The sequence below is a fragment of the Helianthus annuus genome, chromosome 2, assembly GCF_002127325.2.
Source record: "Helianthus annuus cultivar XRQ/B chromosome 2, HanXRQr2.0-SUNRISE, whole genome shotgun sequence".
NCBI classification, from domain to species: domain Eukaryota; kingdom Viridiplantae; phylum Streptophyta; class Magnoliopsida; order Asterales; family Asteraceae; genus Helianthus; species Helianthus annuus.
In genome coordinates this window covers 39,180,708-39,199,923 of record NC_035434.2, presented here as the reverse complement: position 1 = coordinate 39,199,923, position 19,216 = coordinate 39,180,708, and the positions used below count along the sequence as shown (strand labels likewise).

At 38.3% G+C, this 19,216-nt stretch overlaps 2 protein-coding genes across 2 annotated transcripts; both read right to left on the bottom strand.

Moving 5' to 3' along the window:
• Window positions 1-281: 281 nt before the first annotated feature.
• LOC110923011 (uncharacterized acetyltransferase At3g50280) lies at window positions 282-2,179 on the bottom strand. Its single transcript, XM_022167208.2, has 2 exons — window positions 1,192-2,179; window positions 282-840 (listed from the first exon to the last, which is right to left on the bottom strand). Exons 1-2 carry the CDS (start codon window positions 2,070-2,072, stop codon window positions 357-359), a joined length of 1,365 nt encoding a protein of 454 aa, XP_022022900.1. The 5' UTR covers window positions 2,073-2,179; the 3' UTR covers window positions 282-356.
• A 6,196-nt stretch (window positions 2,180-8,375) lies between these two features.
• Window positions 8,376-11,290, bottom strand: LOC110924968 (zinc finger MYM-type protein 1). Its single transcript, XM_022168940.2, has 2 exons — window positions 11,112-11,290; window positions 8,376-10,727 (listed from the first exon to the last, which is right to left on the bottom strand). The coding sequence occupies exon 2, from the start codon at window positions 10,713-10,715 to the stop codon at window positions 8,376-8,378; it is 2,340 nt and encodes a 779-aa protein (XP_022024632.1). The 5' UTR covers window positions 10,716-10,727; window positions 11,112-11,290.
• Window positions 11,291-19,216: the final 7,926 nt, after the last annotated feature.

Genomic DNA, 19,216 nt, shown 5'->3' with positions numbered 1-19,216 from the left:
AAAAGTAAACATCTTTAGGTGGAAGCTTGCGCTTAATCATTTATCGACTAGAGCGGCGCTTGTTAGAAGAGGGATTGGTGTGAATTCATTATGACAGCATGCTATGTATCGGCGATTATTTGGAAGAGGGTATCTACATGGACCATGGTGCCGTATCTCGCCGATTTTTGGGTTCTCTATCCTGGATCTTCTCAGCATTCACAAAAGTGTGGATGGATCGACCTCGACGGTCAAGTTAAAATTGGTTCAATCGATGATCTTAATCGCATGTTGGTTATACGTACCGCACTTAAGTTCTGTTTTTTCTTTATCAAATGAATACAAGATTTATTAAATCACTAAACACATTAATAGCCTTAAGACCCATTGTCACCTCTAACAACACTCATAAATTCTTCATCAGATTCAAAAGCCGCCATGTTTTCGGGCAACATGCACACTTCTAAATCCATGGTTCCTCCACCCTTCTGTCCGGCATACAATGTCACCTTCCCATCAAACTTATTAGCATACCCACTCAAAACCGCTAATCCTTTCCCCAATCCAAATTCGTTTCCATACATGTCAAACCTAGGTGAGCTCCCCATCTGTATACTATCTCCAACAAAAAACACACCCATTTTATACACAAATGGGCTATTTACCCACGAATCTATATACTCCCTGATCTCCTTATCACCATGGTTAATCACCGCCTCGTGCAACCGCCATGCTGTCCACCCGATACCTTGATCGAGCAGCTCCCCCGCGGTTGTTGTTACCCTCAACAATTGAATACAATTACCGAAGTAATTGTCTGGTAAAGGTGGGGATAGCCTTCTTCTGTTGTTCACAGCCAACCTGCAATTTGCAATCACAAACTTCACTAAGAATTTCTTTTGCACTAATTGGCAGGTTAATTCGGACAATAAAGCCTATTTTGAGCTCAAATTTTCAGCTTGGTTCCGAGCTGAAACTATTTAAATTTTGAGCCAAGACTGAGTTTGGCTCTATTTCTGCTTTAAATATTGAATTCTGAAAAGCTAAGCTAAACCGAGCCGAGCCGAGCCAAGACAACTTGGATTAAACTGAACCAAATCCAGATTAACATTTTCATCTTGGTTTTAAATCAGAGCCTACTCGGTTTATAAAACTTGAGCCGAGCCCAAGATGCATCGGCTCGGCTCATCTTAACTGGTGAAAAAGCCATACCTACAACCAGTTTCTTTATCAGCCGGAAACTGCCTGGCACGCGTCATGCACCGCCACACAAGAGCTGAGAGGGACTGCAAAGTGGATATCTTTGTAGTTTTACATTCCGAATTCACCTTTGCTTTGAGTTTAGCCAGAGAATCGGACGTGAACCGAAATATTCGCTCTCTCAACACTGGTGGATTTGGTCTATCAATAAACTCATCCTGATGCATAAACGGTAGGGTCAGTATCGGTTTGGATCCCGCCGGAACCCATCTTTCTATAACCGGAGGCCGCGAGATAGGATCCAAAAGATCATTTCCCCTTTTGGATCGAAACATCTCCGACCATGAGTTAAAAAAATGCCAAAACGAAGTTCCATCAACCACCATATGATTAATCGAACACCCGATAAAGATTCCATCAATAAGCTCGGTCACCTGAACAGACAACAACGACTGTTCATGCCCATCATGATCAATAGCTTTATGATGATCAAAAAATGATTGCACAACCAACGGGACATCATTCGGTGTAAGGATATCATCCACGGTTAAGTTAACGGAGGAATGTATGAATCTTGCTCCCGGGCTGTTGTCCGGGTTGATAAAGATGGCTAAAGAAGGCGGGTTTTGTTGTTTTAAGGTGGCTAGACGGGCCGCAAGCGGGTGGAAGTGAGTAAGTGTGGCGGAAAGCGAGTCTTTGAGGTCGTCCAAGAAGGTGGTTATGGAGAAATTTTGATCATCTGGCAAAGGGTATAGGAGACCCTTTTGGATGTAGTTTACGTTGATCATGGCTAGGTCCCATGGGGAGAAGTAAGTTGGTTTTTTGGCTTGTGCGGTTATGAATTTTGGTTTGATGAAACAGTCTGAAATGGTTTTAACATTTGCAGACTCCATTGAAGAAGATGGAGATGATGGTGGTGACTTTGTTTGAAGTTGATGTTGGGATTTATGTCATATATTGCATTATTGAGGATGGGTAAATGCTAGGCTAAGTTGATTGGGGATTGATAAATGCTAGACTTTATTGTACAGTTGAATACTTGAATATGGTGGGGTCAACTTAAAATAAAGGAGAAACGAAAGTACCTAGAAAATTCCAGTTATTAAATTATATAGGCGATCCGGTGTGGGACAAAGTCACGCCACATCAGTGCCATTTAGGTGTTACGTAGGTTTTAGAGTAGCAATGACGCCCCTTAACATCAACGTAGTGTGATAAAGCCCCTATAAAGCATCGACTTTAAATAAAAAGTTAAATGTCATTTTAATCCCTGTGATTTGTGCCATTTTGTCAGTTTAGTTCAAAGTTTTCATTTTTCGTATATGGATATAAAAATGTTTCACCGTTACCATTTTAGTCCAATGGGTTAACCCCATTAATTATTTTTGTTAACGAGAAGGGCAATTCAGTCATTTATATGGCCGAATTGCCCTAATAGTTAATAGAATTACATATAAAATGATCGAAATCCTCTTCTCGTTAACAGAAAAAATGGATGAAATTAACTCAGTGTACTAAAATGGCAATGATGAAATTTGCACCCGCATGCGAAAAATAAAACATTCGGATTAAACAGATAAAATGACCCAAACCACAGGGACTAAAATGACATTTAACTCTTAAATAAATTCTACAAAAAAGCTCAACAAAGGAATTTGATTGGATAACTTACCTGTGGGCCTCCCTTTTCTTCCTTTAGCGCTCGTAAATCAAATGGCGAAGCCAAGGATGGCAACCCTTTGCGAAGGAGGGGTGGTGTTTGGGGTGCCACCCAACTGATATGACTGGAAGCTATCCCACACAGTATAGCCTTATAAGTAATATCATAGAACATTATAATAATCTTCTTTCAAAAGAAAACGTTTGGAATAAGTTGTTTTAGCTCTATTAACATTAATTAACATATGATAATAAGCAAAGGAAATGAATAGTTGCAATCAGCTGATTCACCTGCCTGCCTTTCTGCTTCACCCTCTTGGTTTTTACACGTGTTGTCTGCCTCTCTACCTCTTATTTGCCTCTTTTTGTTGGTATTTCTCACTGTTCCGGTGATGGCTGCGATCGACACCTTCTGGGGTTGCTCTGACGATGTTGGACCACCATTACAACAACGGTTTACCTGCTGGATTAGGAGTGATTGTTAGGGTTTTTTTGCCTGTATCAATCACTCTCGAACCCTTGTGGCAATGTTGTGGTGGTGGCACCGTTGACATAATCACCAGGTTTTGGGGATTCGCCGCCTGGTTAGGGTTTCGTTGCTTATGGGGTTTCGCCGCCTGTAGGGGGGGTTGCTCTGACGATGTTGGACCACCATTACAACAACGGTTTACCTGCTGGATTAGGAGTGATTGTTAGGGTTTTTTTGCCTGTATCAATCACTCTCGAACCCTTGTGGCAATGTTGTGGTGGTGGCACCGTTGACATAATCACCAGGTTTTGGGGATTCGCCGCCTGGTTAGGGTTTCGTTGCTTATGGGGTTTCGCCGCCTGTAGGGTGGTGGTTAGGGTTTCATTGCCCAAATCAGTCGCTCCCGAACCCTAGGTGGCGATGTTGTGTTCGACGCTATAGACCTAAGCTTTGCTTTCCTTTGTCTATCTCTTTGCATCTTTTAGCTGAGGCTATGATGAGTCAGTAAATCTGAATGTAATGTTGTTGTCGATTTGGCTTTGGCATGGCAGGGTTCAAGGATGGCACTTCATTAGTTGCAACCTCCCTGCAGCCATGGTGGTATTGTTGTTTTGTGGACTCTGAGCCTGTTTCAAGTTGTTTACTGTTTACTGTGTTTAGTTTATTTGGGTGGTATTTTTTCCACATAGAGGTTAAGAAATTCCCTTTGAACATTGCAAATTTAAGTATAATGTGGGTCGTCATTTTTCTCCGATTGCATCAATACTTTTGAAAATCTGGTTTTGTTATAATTTGCAGAGTGTTCATGGCCAATGGAAGCACCATAAGCTTAAGGTGAATGATAAAAAGACCCTTTTTTGGCCAGAAGCTAGGTATTGCAATTGTGTTTTTTTGAAAATCTGGTTTTGTTATAATTTGCAGAGTGCTCATGGCTAATGGAAGCACCATGTTTTTGTTTGATTACTTTTAATGTTGTGTTGCTTTTTAGCGTCAGGTTGTTTGAATGTTTCTCTTTTCTTTTGTTTGTTATATTGAATTTGGCTACAATGCTATACCATTGGAATTAAAATTAGGGTTTATATTTGTGGAAGATGATGATTGGAAGCAGGCTTTTATGTTCATTTAATTCTGTTTGAAACCAAACAGCATGTCTAGCACTCTAGCCCATCTGGCTTACACTCCAGTTTGATAACCATCACTTCTCAAGCAGGTATTGGGTTCGACTTATGGTTGCGAAGCATTATTTTTTCATTGCAATTGATTTTGAAGTGGGTATAGAACCAACTCAGACCTGATCCGGTTCAGAACCCGATTCGCTTAGGCTATTTCACATGTTATTGTTTTCGATTTACATTGGTAGTAGCCGCAAAATCAAAGTGAGTTCTACATAGTGATAACCATACATGTTGTTCGTGGGTTAGAGCTTCATGCTTTGGATTATGCTTTGACGATTGCTTCTGTTAATGTGCCCTTACATCTTCGTGTTATCTAATAGGATTGTAAAGATTGATACCTTTAGTTTTCTATGGCTTAGTGTTAGTCATATCAAAATATGTTGTACTTTTAGATTTCTCATTTGGCACATGATAGCTGCTGTTGTAAGTTTACCTCTTTGAACGTAAAGTCATTGGGGGTGTTTGGTCTAGCTTTTCTCCTTCTCCTTCTCAGAAGGACTTTTCACAATCAATAAGTCACAAATTGTGACTTCTTCTTTTCTCCTTCTTGAAGACAAAAAAAGCTTGAAAAAGGACTTATTTCCATAGTGTTTGGCTAAGCTTTTATCCTTCTCCTGACTTCTACATAATGTTTGGATCTCCTTTTCCTCCTCAAAAGTCCTTTTAGTCCTATATAAGTTAATAAGTTGTTTTTGAGAAGGAATCCCAAACACCACCATTGTATGCGCATGTTTTCTTCTAGAGTTATTCCATGCTTTGTTAATAGTTGCATGAGGCTTTATTATTTTACCTATTTTTGATCTGGGATATTCACATTCTATATAAAAATTCATAAATTTCGAAATATAATTTATACTAAAATATATGTTCTTTTTGTTATGAAAGCAGAGGATACTTTATATGCCAGCAGTTTTAGAGGTTGTCCTACAAGAAAAAAAGGTGGAGAGATGTTTGGATGATTTTGGAATGCTTATCGTCATTGTCACTTATGAGGGTGAGCATAACCACCCTTTATTATATTTCCAATCCCCAAACACATAATATAAGATTCATTTGATGGATTTCAGCACCGGTCCAATATGGGGGTATCATCTATAACTCTGTTAACTGGTATTTCACTAATTTGGCTCTTCATGTGTATATATTATTAGAAGTTTGTGAATATAAATAAAGCAAATATAGAGTTTTGATGATTTGGTAGTTTAGTACCCTCTAAATAATTCATTATAGAGTTGAGCGATTGATAGATTTGTTTACGTATCTTAGCTATGATTGGGCCAAGTCAAAGTCACGAGTTATGGGAGATAGTAGAATAAACTAAATTGCAATCAAGTTGCTTATGATTCCACACCATTTTTTTTTAACTTTGGTTGTCGTTTAATAATCAAATTGCAGTGGAACTACTTAAGTTTATACGCCGCCGCAACGCGTGACGGGTAAAAAATCTAGTTTAAAATTAAAGGATGGATTTAAATCGTGTAAAATATAGATATATATGGATAGAAGAAATATTTCAAGAGTAAATAAGGTTTTTTTTTTTTTTTTTGAAAAATAAATTTACATAATCATTTTCTTTTTGTTTTTTTTTGAACGGTAAATGAATTATTTAAATGTGTTACTGGCGAAATTCACCAAATCGGAATACACTTGTCTTCCGAACAAGAGAAAACCCTCACCAAGGGCGTAAGCCCATGAACACTCGCCCGAAGGCACGAAAGTGCGGTGAGGTAAAACCTGCTCAGTTTAAGGATCGAACTAGCGATCGACATCTATTCGCCTAGTCTCCTATCATCACTAGGTGTTGCAGAAACGAAACGCTGAGTATAGAAATTGAACCTGAGTCACTTAAAACACAAGGTTTCTAACTTACCACTCCACCGATAGCTCATTGGCCATCATTTTTATTAGTGCCTTTAGTAGTCAAAAGATATTCAAAGTTGTAAAGTAATTTAATAACATCTTTCAAAATAGTCAAGTAATTTAATAATGATTTGTTTTTTTTTTTATCGGCAAACAAACATATCCATTCCATAATCACCAAAAGTTACAAGGAAAAAAAGTTGACAGCAAGGTGCTTACACCTACAGCCAACACCCAGCAACACCAAAAACACAATTATAAAACATACATATCAAGAGAAACTAATTCACCCAGGTGTCCCAATCTGTATTGTTGGTTTTTGATCTATTTCTGATCCATAGAAAGGCTAACGCTTGCATTTCTCCAAAAATTCTATCGAGAGACACTCTTTTTCCGTTGAAAATTAGATTGTTCCGCGTCTTCCAAATTGCCCAGCATGAGGCCAAAATTATCACCTGCAGTAAACATCTCATATGCTTGGATGCTATCACGCCTTTGTGCACTTTAAAGAGATCTCGAATTCTGAATGCATAGAGTTGGGGTATGTTGCACCACTCGCTCACCTTTTGCCACAATAATGTCGACGTATAACATGATACAAAAAAGATGGTCAGCATCTTCTCGGGCTTCTCCACATAATCCACATATAGCTGAACCCCTAAGCATGTTCCTTTTTTACAGGCCACTAGGTGTTGCGAGTCGATCTTGTTAGACTCGCCAAGCAAATATTTTTATTTTTTTGGAACCCATTATTATATATATCAAATCCTAACATGTGTTTGCGCTAGTGTATTTTTAGAGACTTTTAGTTTTAACACCTGGGTTTTACTTTTTTATTCTATTACCACTCAATTTTACTTTTTTATTCTATTACCACTCAATTTAAAAACAAACCTTCACACAGCCACACGTCTTCTCACAACCTCTTCTTTCTTAAGAATAAATAATAAAATATTTTTAATAAATTAATATATTTGTGCTTCTTTCTTAAGTTTATAAACTATAAAACCAAATGTTTTATAAATTATCAAACCAAACGTTTTATAAAAGATATAATTTACTTACGCTAAAATTGTTTTAGGTACAAATTCGTACGTAAAACTCAATGTTTTTCTCAAATTATTATTTTTAATTAAATGCTATTTAACATTAAAGATGTTTTGTGTTGTAATTGTGAACGAGATGACCCATTCATAAGCTACTCAAAATAAGTTGGATACAAGCTTCTTTTTACATTTCCTTTTTTTTTATTTTGTTTTATTTTTGCCTTCTTTCAATTCAAAAGTATTGTAGCATTGTTTTTTTTTTCGATTGCTATAGCGATTAGCGGAGTATCATTATCATAGAGAAGCGAGACGTTATCAACCGAATTCACTGCGCAAAGCGCGTGATAATTTTCTAGTTTAACCCAAAAGTAAGGGTAAAAAGGTAGCGCGTATTTAGCAAGTAAATCTCGGCATGAAGCGACTGAAAAATCCCCACTTGAATTGAGGGTCCACTCCCATGTATCTTGACTCATACCCACTGATGTATTTTGTACCAGCATTCGAAACCGTCCCAATAAAATCATTTTTTATTACTGACAGATTTTTATCTAAATTTTATATCTATTTGGCTGCGCAATATTTAATATATATTAAAGACAAAGGTCGGAGAACCTTTGTCTTTAATTCCTTAACTTTCGCAAAACTACAAATATAACCTTTACACTTTTATCTTCTTCAACTTTCAAATAAACACCAAAAGTTACAATTCTAACCCTTATATATACTTTTAATTCTTTCATTTCACACTCTCAAACTATGTAAGTTACACCAGTGGCGGATCCAGGAATATTTTTCACTGGGTTCACTTTTTTAGATACTCCAATTTCATGTAACCGAACATAAAGAATTTCGGGTCGGTTCGATGGTTCGGATCGGGTAAGATTCATCACATAATAAAAGTACGATACAACGATGAAAAGAAAATCGTCATTAGAAATTTAAAAACACAATATAAAATACGATAGTCTTTACAAATAAAAAAACTACCTAAAGTTGTTGACGACGGGTTTTCATCTTTTGAAAACGTTGCATTACACTCTCAACGGAAACTTGTTGTAAGAACTCCTTTTCAATGTAACAAATGCAAGAATCGTTCATGTATCCATCACCCATCCTATTACGCAATTCTGTCTTCACAAGCTTCATTGAAGAAAAACTCCTTTCAACACTAGCCGTTGCAACCGGTAAAACTAGTGACAACTTTATTAAACGATAGACCAACTGATACTCAATGTGTTTCCTTGTTTCCACCATCCTTTTGGCAAGATCACTAACCCCATTCAGGTTATCAAACCGACTATCTCTTTTCATATTAGAAATGTAGTGGCCGAGTTCATCGATAAGCTTATCTTTTTCATCAAAAGTAAAATCATACGGATACATTTCGGCCAACTTTAGCAAGTTTAGTTTATTAAAGGAACTAAAATTATCACGCGGGCTCAAAGAACTCATACACGTAAGCAAGTTAGTGGTTACCTCGTTAAAACGGTTTCCAAGCTCTTGAATTTGCATGTCGAGAACCGTGTTGAAATTATTGACCACAAAATGATGACGATTGGTGATATTGGTCTTTCTTCTTCTGTTTTTCGGGTCAACATACTCATCTTCCATGTTAATCATCTCAATATCATACTTGTCACAAAAGGATGTGACATCTTTTAAAAGTGAGTCAAAGCCTTCAAGTCGATACCTTTGTAATTCTTCTTTGGTAGATCTAACCAACTCAACTGCATTCAAAATATCTTGATTCTTTCTTTGAAGAGCGACACACAATAAGTTAGTAACTCCCAAGATATGTTTCATCAAATGTAAATAAAATACAAACTTGAAACTTTTCATGTATAATTGAAGTCCATTTGCTTGAGTTTTGTGAATTGGTTCCCATGCCGAAGTTTCTATATATTCAAGCACTTCAATAACACAAGGATATAAGGTAAGCAAACAAAGAAGTGTTTTTTCGTGAGAGCTCCAACGTGTATCTCCGGGTCTTGTAAGTGCCATTTCTTGATTATTTCCACTTCCGATTACAACTTCCGGATTCAATGCCAAAAGCTCTCTTTGACTTTCTCTTAGCAAATCTATTCGTTTGCACGATGCACCAACAACATTTATTAAATCTGTTATTTCCTTAAAAAATCTACAAATTTCAAGATGCTTGTTTGCAAGGGCCACAACAACAAGTTGAAGTTGGTGGGCAAAACAATGAACATAATATGCCGAAGAATTTTCTTTCAAAATCAAAGTTTTCAAACCATTAAACTCACCGGACATGTTGCTTGCACCGTCATATCCTTGGCCTCTAACCCTACCCAAATTTAAATTGCGGTGAGCAAATAATTCATCAATTGCAGATTTAAGAGATAAAGCGGTTGTTTCCATAACATGAACTACACCAATATATCGCTCCTTCACAAATCCTAATTTATCAACAAATCTCAAAACCACGGCCATTTGTTCCTTTTTAGAAATATCCCTCGATTCATCAACTAATAAAGAAAAGACATCATCACCAAGCTCTTCAAATATCATCTTTAACACTTCTTCTGCAAAACAATTACAAATGTCTTTTTGTATTGATGGAGCCGTCATTTGGCAATTCTTCGGAGCATTACTTAATATATACTTTGCAATTTCTTCATTTATTTGTGCGAACAATTTTAAAAACTCTATGAAATGTCCTCTATATAAGGATGCTTCAGATTCATCATGACCCCGAAAAGGTAATCCGCCATTCAACAATCCTTTAGCGAGTATAACCGAAGTACTTAATCGGATTCTATATTCTTTGTTTTGCTCGGGTTTTTTTTGAACCGCTGGTATAGATTGGGCTTCTTTAAGTAAGTCTTCTCCTTTTTGAACCGCCCTGTTGTGAAAACTATTGCTTTTACCAACATGAATTTCGAATCTTTCTTCTTTCCTATGCCAACATTGTACCCCCTCACTCGCAAATGCATCTTTTTGTCCACTTTCTTTGAATAAGTAACAATATAAGCAATACACTCTATCCGCTTTGACACTATATTCCAACCAATTTCCATGCTTTTCTGTGTACCATTTTGGATTGAACCGTCTTAACTTATCACTATTACCAATAAGTGTTTGTGGAAAATCTGTTTTTTTCCCTTTCGGTTGACATGGACCTCGAAGCAAATATGTTCGTCTAATTTCATCTTTTTGACTAGGGTGATAAGATGAAATTGGTTTCCTTTCGGAAGGATCCCACGGAAGATCATCCAAAACGATTTTCAAGGGTTTACTAGTTGAAGATGACGATTCAATGTTAGGTGGTGGTTGCCTTTGAAAGAAACTTGAAATATTCTTCTGCATAACTGATAATGCCTAAATACCAAACAAATTCAATATTAACTCTAAGCAGCAATATTAACTTAAAAACCACTTAATGGAAATTTTTAAACCCAATTTTTAAACCCACTGTTAACTTAAAACCCCAATTTTCAAAACCCAGTAACCCACTGTTAACTTAAAACCACAATTTTTGACCACCACACCACAAAAGGCATATACAATTTGGAATTCCTACATGTTTTTTTGACCGACGTGTTTGATATATGAAATTAAGTTTTGATAAACAATTTGGAATTCCTACAAAAGGCATAAACAAAGCTTGGTAACTATCCTAGGCCCAACAATCATCAACCTCGTTCATATAATCATATAAAACAAAGAGATAGATATAAAGTTAAAACTAACTGTAAAACTAACCGGAAATCGAACTGAGATGATGATAATCAGGAGCCGGAGCCGGAGCCGGAGGCGGCGGAGCAGCCGGAGGCGGAGGAGGGCGGAGGCCGGAGGCCGGAGGCCGGAGGCGGACTGGTGGCGGAGATAATGATGTTCGCTGCTGCTGCTGTTCGAGTGTTCTACAAATGTGCGGCGTGTGTTTTACAATATAACCCTAAATGGGTTTTAATGTTTCTATTAGTTTAAAGAAAAAAAAAAACTAAAAGGGAAATTAAAAAAAAAAAACCGGACTAAAATATATGCAATGACGGGATTCGAACCCGGGTGGGTTAGGAAGAAAAGCGGGATTATAACCAGTGGAACCAAGGCCTTTTATGTTTATGGGTTCCTTTTATAATATACTTATGGGTTCCTTTTCAGCTTCTTATATATATTTACACTAAAAATAAAAAAAAGACTGGGTTCCCGGGAACCCGTAATTTACACGTAAGTCCGCCCCTGAGTTACACATTCGTTTCCAACTTTGGTAATTGATAACTTTGATCCACCAACTTTTTGTATTTAATAACTTGACATCTCATTTTACTACGAATTGTTTTTACAAGTTAATTATAGCGTCACACATTAATATACTTTTCTTTATCTATGTATAACCATGTTAATGTCTAAATTATTTTTACGACTTTACACGGTTATCTAAAATATTGTTACAACTTTACACCACAATGAGCGATTCATACTCTTTTTTATCCATATCTAATGACGTTAATGTCAAGAACATACTGTATATAACAAAGCCAAACACGTGTAAAAAATAATACGTTTTTATACTTATTTTGTGTACGTTCGTAAACTGTGTTCGAAAGCGAGTCGGGTCAAACATAATGTGTGTTCATTCAACGAAGACGTATTTTTTTTTAACAAAGAGCGAAGTCAAATATACTCTATAAATGCAAGTTATTATAAGCGTGGCAGTTCAAGATCCTAGTTATAAGATGAAGAATCAATACAACTACTTTCCATGAGGTATCTAGATGCATAGAAGCACCGACAAGCTAGGAATTATACACGCAATAAAATCATTTTTTTCTATTCCATTAAACAAAACAAAAACTGGAACTCTTATAAGTGGACAAATTCAAGTTTCTATTTGTAGGTCCGGCTAGGAGGATCTAGTCGCCTAATCCTTGTATACAAACACACCCGGTTGTGCGGAATCCAACCGGAGATGCAAACCGAGATCGAACACGACAAGAACACGAGATACAAGACCGAGACTCAACGATTAACACCAATGTATTAATACTTGAAAAGTCGGTTACAAGCTCAATGTTTACAAAACAATCTTTGCAAACTCTCTCTTGAATCTCTCGGGTATATCTTCCTTGTGCGGTTCTTGTCTACCACCGAAAACACTTCTGTTTTCTTGTTTTCCTTGTGTCCACCGAAATCACCAAGTGATTTCGGTATATATATGTTGTGCGATTGGGCTGGGCCTTGTGCGATTGGTCTTGTGATCGGCCCAAATGAAGAAGGCCCAACATGTTTACGTTAAACATGCAGATAGAAGATTTGTTGTTGTCATGCAAGTGTGACATCACCATGACATCATCATGGTGATGTCATGCTGATGTGTCGACGGCAACGGTTCTCGGCTCACCGTGCTTCGCGTGTTGAACTCTGGGGCGTACGACGGAGGAATGTCGTGGCGTCGGGCTTGAGCCGAACCTAACCGGGTCGAACCGAACCGAGTTGAACCGAGCCAAGTCGCGTCCACATAATATGTATCAACAAACTCCCCCTTGGACGCTACTCGTGAGGTTCAACTTCGATATCTTCCATGTTGGAGGATCTTCAAAGTCTTCACGTCTTGAAAGCAGAGAGTGTATCAACCAACTCCCCGTTTCATGTAGAGAGTGTGTTGACAAACCCCCCCTTAACATAAGCTCCCCCTTGAGTCATGCTCGTGAATGACTTGATCTTTATAATTTGGGATCCTTGTGGTGTTGATGATGGTCAGCGGCAACTCGATCATCTTCAACACTTGAGTGCCTTCACGTCGTGTCTTCATTCCGAAGCTTGTCATCGACCATGTTCTCCTAGCCTTTAGAATCTGCACATGCAAGAAATCTAAACGCGTAATGAGAACAACTGCTTGGAATATAGTTAGTATAAACAAACGACACACGAATGACCATGTCACAATCAAACACCGTCCGACAGTTTGAAAGTTTAACAAAATTTATCAATTTCAGATTTATCTTTCAAAACTTGCAAATTTCGACCGTTTATGAAGATTTAGTCAATTCGGTTTTCGTTCAGGTTTCAGGTAACGAAGACTCGAGATCCAACATCGTACGATCGAAAATAAAATAGAAATAAAATCTTTTTGGCTTTTATAAAGTTTATATTAAAACACACCTAAGATCTTTTTGGAATTTTTGAATATTTGTAATGTAAAGACTGAAAGCAGTAAATAAATATATGCAGACATTCTTTTTACGAGTTTCGAGGGTAAGAGAATCATATCAGTGTACGGTCATTCCAAAACACTCTTGTTGTTCAGTTAGTTAACATTAAGATAAGCATCCTATAACAATTATCGGTATTGTTGTCCACTTAAACTCAACTTATCAGATGTAATCATGGCGAGGGGATACGTTAAGGTATGATTTATACTTACCAACAGGTGTTCATCCACATCACGACACATTCCCGTATCAAGGTATGCACGAGGGTTCATCTTACCGGTGAGTATATCGATTATCATCTGTTTGACCGTATATGATGTGAGATTCTCACTTATTTTGAATGAAAACAAGCCATATGTGATATAATCACTTATTGATGAGGAACTTGATTTTCAGATGCATGACGGCACAGGAGCAAGTCCGTGAACAGGTCAGTACTTCCGTACAGCAGAGAGACGAACTTGACTCCCGGATAAATGTGATATTTTATCACTTATTTGATATGGACATGTGATTGTTTATCACTTATTGAGGTCGAATGCAGTATGAGATATGTACACGTATGTATAGTATCATGGAAGATCTAGACTTGCGTCCCCGTTATTTTTCGGTAAAAGATACAACCATGATACCCAGATGATAAGCAACATAAAGACCGAATATCTCAGAACCTCGGCAATCTCTCAAACGAAATTTCGTTACTAAGACCATATGCCAATGAATGGTTCCCACCTGGTCTTCAGTCAGTTAAGATTTATATCACCCTGCACACTTTAAAATGATTGTGAGCCTACCGATACATCTTATATAGAGCTGCTTATCGTTTTTCATTTAAGATTTAAAGAGGTTTGAATAGACCACTGATGTACTATCATTTTCTCTTTTGCTCGCCAGGAAACTCATTTTTGTTTTTCTATTGTTTTTGTGTTTTTGAAATTTTTCGATGTTTTTGGATTTTCAGATTTTTGGATTTACTCCCCCTAAAATCAATAAACTAAGACAAATTTAAAACACAAAGATATTTACAACAATGATTTTCCGATGTTGGTTTTACTCTTGCTTGACCTTAATGCCGTTTACCAATAATAAAAAGTCAAATCTTGATTTGTCAAATGCTTTGGTAAAAAGGTCGGCACGTTGGTCATCGGTGTGGACCTTAACAACATCGATTAGCCTTTTCTCAAAGCAATCACGTATGAAGTGATATTTGATTTCGATGTGTTTGGTCTTTGAGTGCTGCACAGGATTTCTAGTGATCTGTAATGCAGCAGAATTATCAACGTAAATAGGAGCAGTTAGGAATTCAAAACCGTAGTCGCGTAATTGTTGTTGAATCCAAAGAACTTGGGAGCAACAACTTGAGGCAGCAATGTATTCAGCTTCGCATGTTGATGTAGCGACACAAGTCTGCTTCTTGCATTGCCATGTGACTAGGCGATTTCCTAAAAACTGACATCCAGCCGTTGTGGATTTGCCGTCGATTTTGCATCCGCCAAAATCAGAATCATTGAAAGCGACCAATTCAAAGTTATTATCCCTAGGGTACCATAGACCGGTGTCAGGGTAACCCTTCAAATAACGAAAAATCCTTTTGACAGCTGCAAGATGTGAGGCCTTCGGGTTGACTTGATATCTGGCAAGCAGGCACGTTGGGTACATTATGTCTGGTCTTGATGCTGTGAGGTACATAAGAGATCCGATCATTGCACGGTAGTATGAGGGGCTAACAGCTTCACCCTTCAAGTCTGGAGTAATTCCGTGATTTTGTGGTAGTGGGGTACCAATGTGCCTTTGCATCAGACATCTGGAACCGGCTCAAGATGACACCAACATATTTAGTCTGATGAATAAATATCCCAGACTCAGTTTGTTGCACTTGTAGGCCCAAAAAGAAAGTCATTTCCCCCATAGCACTCATCTCGAATTTATCCTGCATTATGCGCTCGAAATTCCTACACAAGACATCATTAGTAGAACCAAAAATAATATCATCAACGTATACCTGTACCAGAAGAAGATCTCCATCTTGTTCTTTGATGAAAAGAGTACAGTCGATAAGACCTCTTCGAAAACCGTTCTCCAGCAGATAGTTAGATAAGGTTGCATACCAAGCTCGTGGTGCTTGATGAAGACCATAGAGAGCTTTGTTGAGCAACCAAACCCGATCGGGATGGATAGGATCTTCAAAACCTGGAGGCTGTTCGACGTACACCTCTTCTTCAACCACACCATGTAAGAATGCACTTTTGACGTCCATCTGGTAAACCTTGAATCCTTTGAATGAGGCATAAGCCAGAAAGATCCGAATTGCTTCCAGACGTGCAACAGGTGCATAGACTTCATTGTAGTCGATTCCTTCTATCTGACGAAAAACTTGAACGACTAAACGTGCTTTGTTCCGGATAACAACTCCGCGGTCATCCTTTTTGCATTTGAAAACCCAACGGGTACCAATCTTCTTGTATCCAGCAGGTTTCTCTACGAGTTTCCAGACACCAAGCTTCTGGAATTGTTGCAGCTCTTCCTGCATTGCTTCAACCCAAGAGTTATCTTTCATGGCTTCTTTCCAAGTTCTTGGCTCTTCCTGTGAAACATAACACGCGAAAGACCAATCGTTTTGTTGCCCGGATTCTCGAATAGCTGCATACAAGCCTGCATTGTTGTTGTTTCGCAACATGTTTCTTGTTTGAATGCCACTTTTCACATTTCCGATGATATTTTGTTGAGGATGGGTATTATGAATCCTTGTTTCTGGATTATATGGAACTGGAATATTTATACCCAGGTTGTTGAGATTGAGATCAACAACTAAATCAATGCCCGGAATTGACGAAGAGGATGATGCAGTAGCTTCAGCTGTTCTATGGGTATCCACTGGAGGAGTACCCTCTGAAGTACCATGAACTGCTGTTGTTGGAGCTTCCTGATCTGCATCTAGAAATTCATCATCCTCTGAAGATTCGTTCAATTCGGCAGCATCGTGAAAATCCTCATTGTCGAGAGTATTATTGTTCACCGAAGAAGGTTCTTGATTGACAAGAATTGGACGAACCACCGGTGAAACTGTTGCATTGTCACTCTCGAAAAACATCCTTGCCGCAGCACTTTCTTCAACGGCTTCAACATTGATCGAATTGAAAAAGTCATCGTACTCAAACATCCAAGGCTGGCCAGGACATTTGACTGGCAAAGTGTGCCTTTGTACTCTGACCTCAGACCATTCCTCGACCCTTTTAGTCTCTAGATTCCAGACTCGTAAGTTAGGGGTGGCATACCCAAGAAAGTATCCATCAATTGCTTTTGCCCCAAACTTTCCATTAGGATCGATGATTGTACATGGAGCTCCAAACGATTCAAGATAAGACAAATCTGGTTTCCGTTTTTGAAGAAGCTCAAAGCAGGTCTTGTTGTGCCTTTTGACTGTAAGGACTCGGTTCAATGTATAACATGCAGAGGCCACAGCTTCAGTCCAGAATGGAATGGGCAACTGCGACTCTACCAACATTGTCCTAGCAGTCTCGATCAATGTGCGGTTCTTACGTTCAGCGACACCATTCTGTTGAGGAGTATAAGCTGCACTAAACTCATGAAGAATACCCTTTGAAGTGCAAAACTCCGCCATGGCATGATTTTTAAATTCAGTACCATTGTCGCTACGTATCCGCCTAACCTTCAACTTATACAAATTCTCAATCTGAATGATCAAGTTTTTGATAATGCCAAAGGTTTCACTCTTGTGTGCCATGAACGCCACCCAAGAAAATCTTGAATAATCATCAGTTATCACGAGGCAGTATTGATCACCCCGAATACTCTTGTGCTTGACAGGACCGAACAAATCCATGTGCAAACGTTCAAGAGGAACTGCCACCGTGTTGATCTTCTTAGTAGGGTGCTTCTTCTTCGTTTGTTTTCCCTTCTGGCACGAAACACAGACGTCTTGAAGATGGAAATTTTTGAGAGGAACACCATTCACCAATTCATTTGAAACCAAATGATTCATTTTGCGTAAGTGAATGTGACCCATTCGTCTGTGCCAAGAGATAGAGTCTTTTTCTGTGGCTTTGGAAACGAAACAAGTTGCTTGTGCAGACGTAGTAATAGCTTGGCTCATATCAAGGACGTACAAATCATTTATCCTTGGAGCTGACAAGAGAATCCATTCTTTTGGAATTTTGAAGCCGGGTTTCAGCACATAACATCCATTAGCATCAAAGTGTACTGAAAATTGCTTGTCACAAATTTGAGAAACACTAAGAAGATTGTGATCAAGTTGTTGCACAAAGTTGATCTTGTCAAAGCTGACAATCCCGTTGGATATCATTCCTTCACCCGTAATATAGCCTCCCTTATCTCCAGCAAAAGCAACATAACCTCCTCTAATAGATTTGACGTCGTAGAGAAGCTTCATGTCGCCTGTCATGTGCCTGGATGCCCCACTATCAACAATCCAATGACTACTGATAGTTCCTCCTGGAACACCCTGCACATGAACTCAAATGATTAGTTGGAGATGGGGACCCAAGCCATTGTGGTCTTGGGTCTTCCATTTTCATCAATAACAATAACTTCTTGTCTTTGATGATTGGTAAATTGTGATGGTCCCCCTGATTCATTAACCGTTTTTGGTTTCCAGGTCTGTTTTGGTTTACCAGTGTTATCTTTTAAAACTTTAACTTCATGGTTGTCTGAAGTTTTTGAATTGTCTGGTTTGACAGAAACAACTGTTTTGTTAACCACATCGGTTTTAATCGCCTTTTCAATTTTCTTGACCTGTTGGCGTTTCTGTTTCTTTTCCCTTTCTTTTACAAGTCGGGGATCTTGTTTTGCAGAAACAGTTTGCCTGCGGTCAGTTTGGTCACGGGGAACATCAACTTTTTCTTTTTGTTTATGAAGATATGGACAATTTCTAATTATATGTCCAATTGTTCCACACTCAAAGCATGATCTTCGTTCAACAAACTCCGAAGTATCATGTTATCGTTTAGCCGATGATGTTGAACTTTGTGAACCCGAGGTACTAGGCTTTGAACTGGTTTGTTCATTTCTTTTCAGAACAGTAGCTTTCTTGACAAAATCTAAGTTAGATTTATTTTCAAACGTCTCAATTTTGTCCGTTCCCGTCGATTTCACAAAGTTTACATTCTTGTTTTTCTTCCGATTCGGATTCTTTTGAGTTTGAGCCGGTGATTTTGCTTTTGGCTTGGTGTGATTTTGCTGTTTCTGCACTGTTGGTAATTTCTTGTTGCCAAATTGTTTTCGAATTTCGGCCTTTGGAATAGGAGGACACTGTGTAACTGTAACACGTGGTCCTGTCTTTCCCAAAAACTTACTTGTCGAGTTTTCAAAAACTTTGCTGATTAAGGATTGATTCACATTCTTAATGGGAAAGTCTTTGTCTGAATAGATTTTATCGTCACCAACAAGAGTGTACAGCAAGTTCACACTCTCCGACTCTTTTGCAGACCAGGACTCAATTGCAACAGTCTCAGCGGGCTTTGCAGGAGGATCACATAGAATGTGATTCTCGAGAGGTATGTCCTCATTTTTTACTACCGCATCAGACTTTGCTGGGACAGCATCATCAGATTCATCATCAGAAGAATCAGCATCCTCAGTAATGACTGGAAGATCCTGATTCAGTTCAGCAGAAGA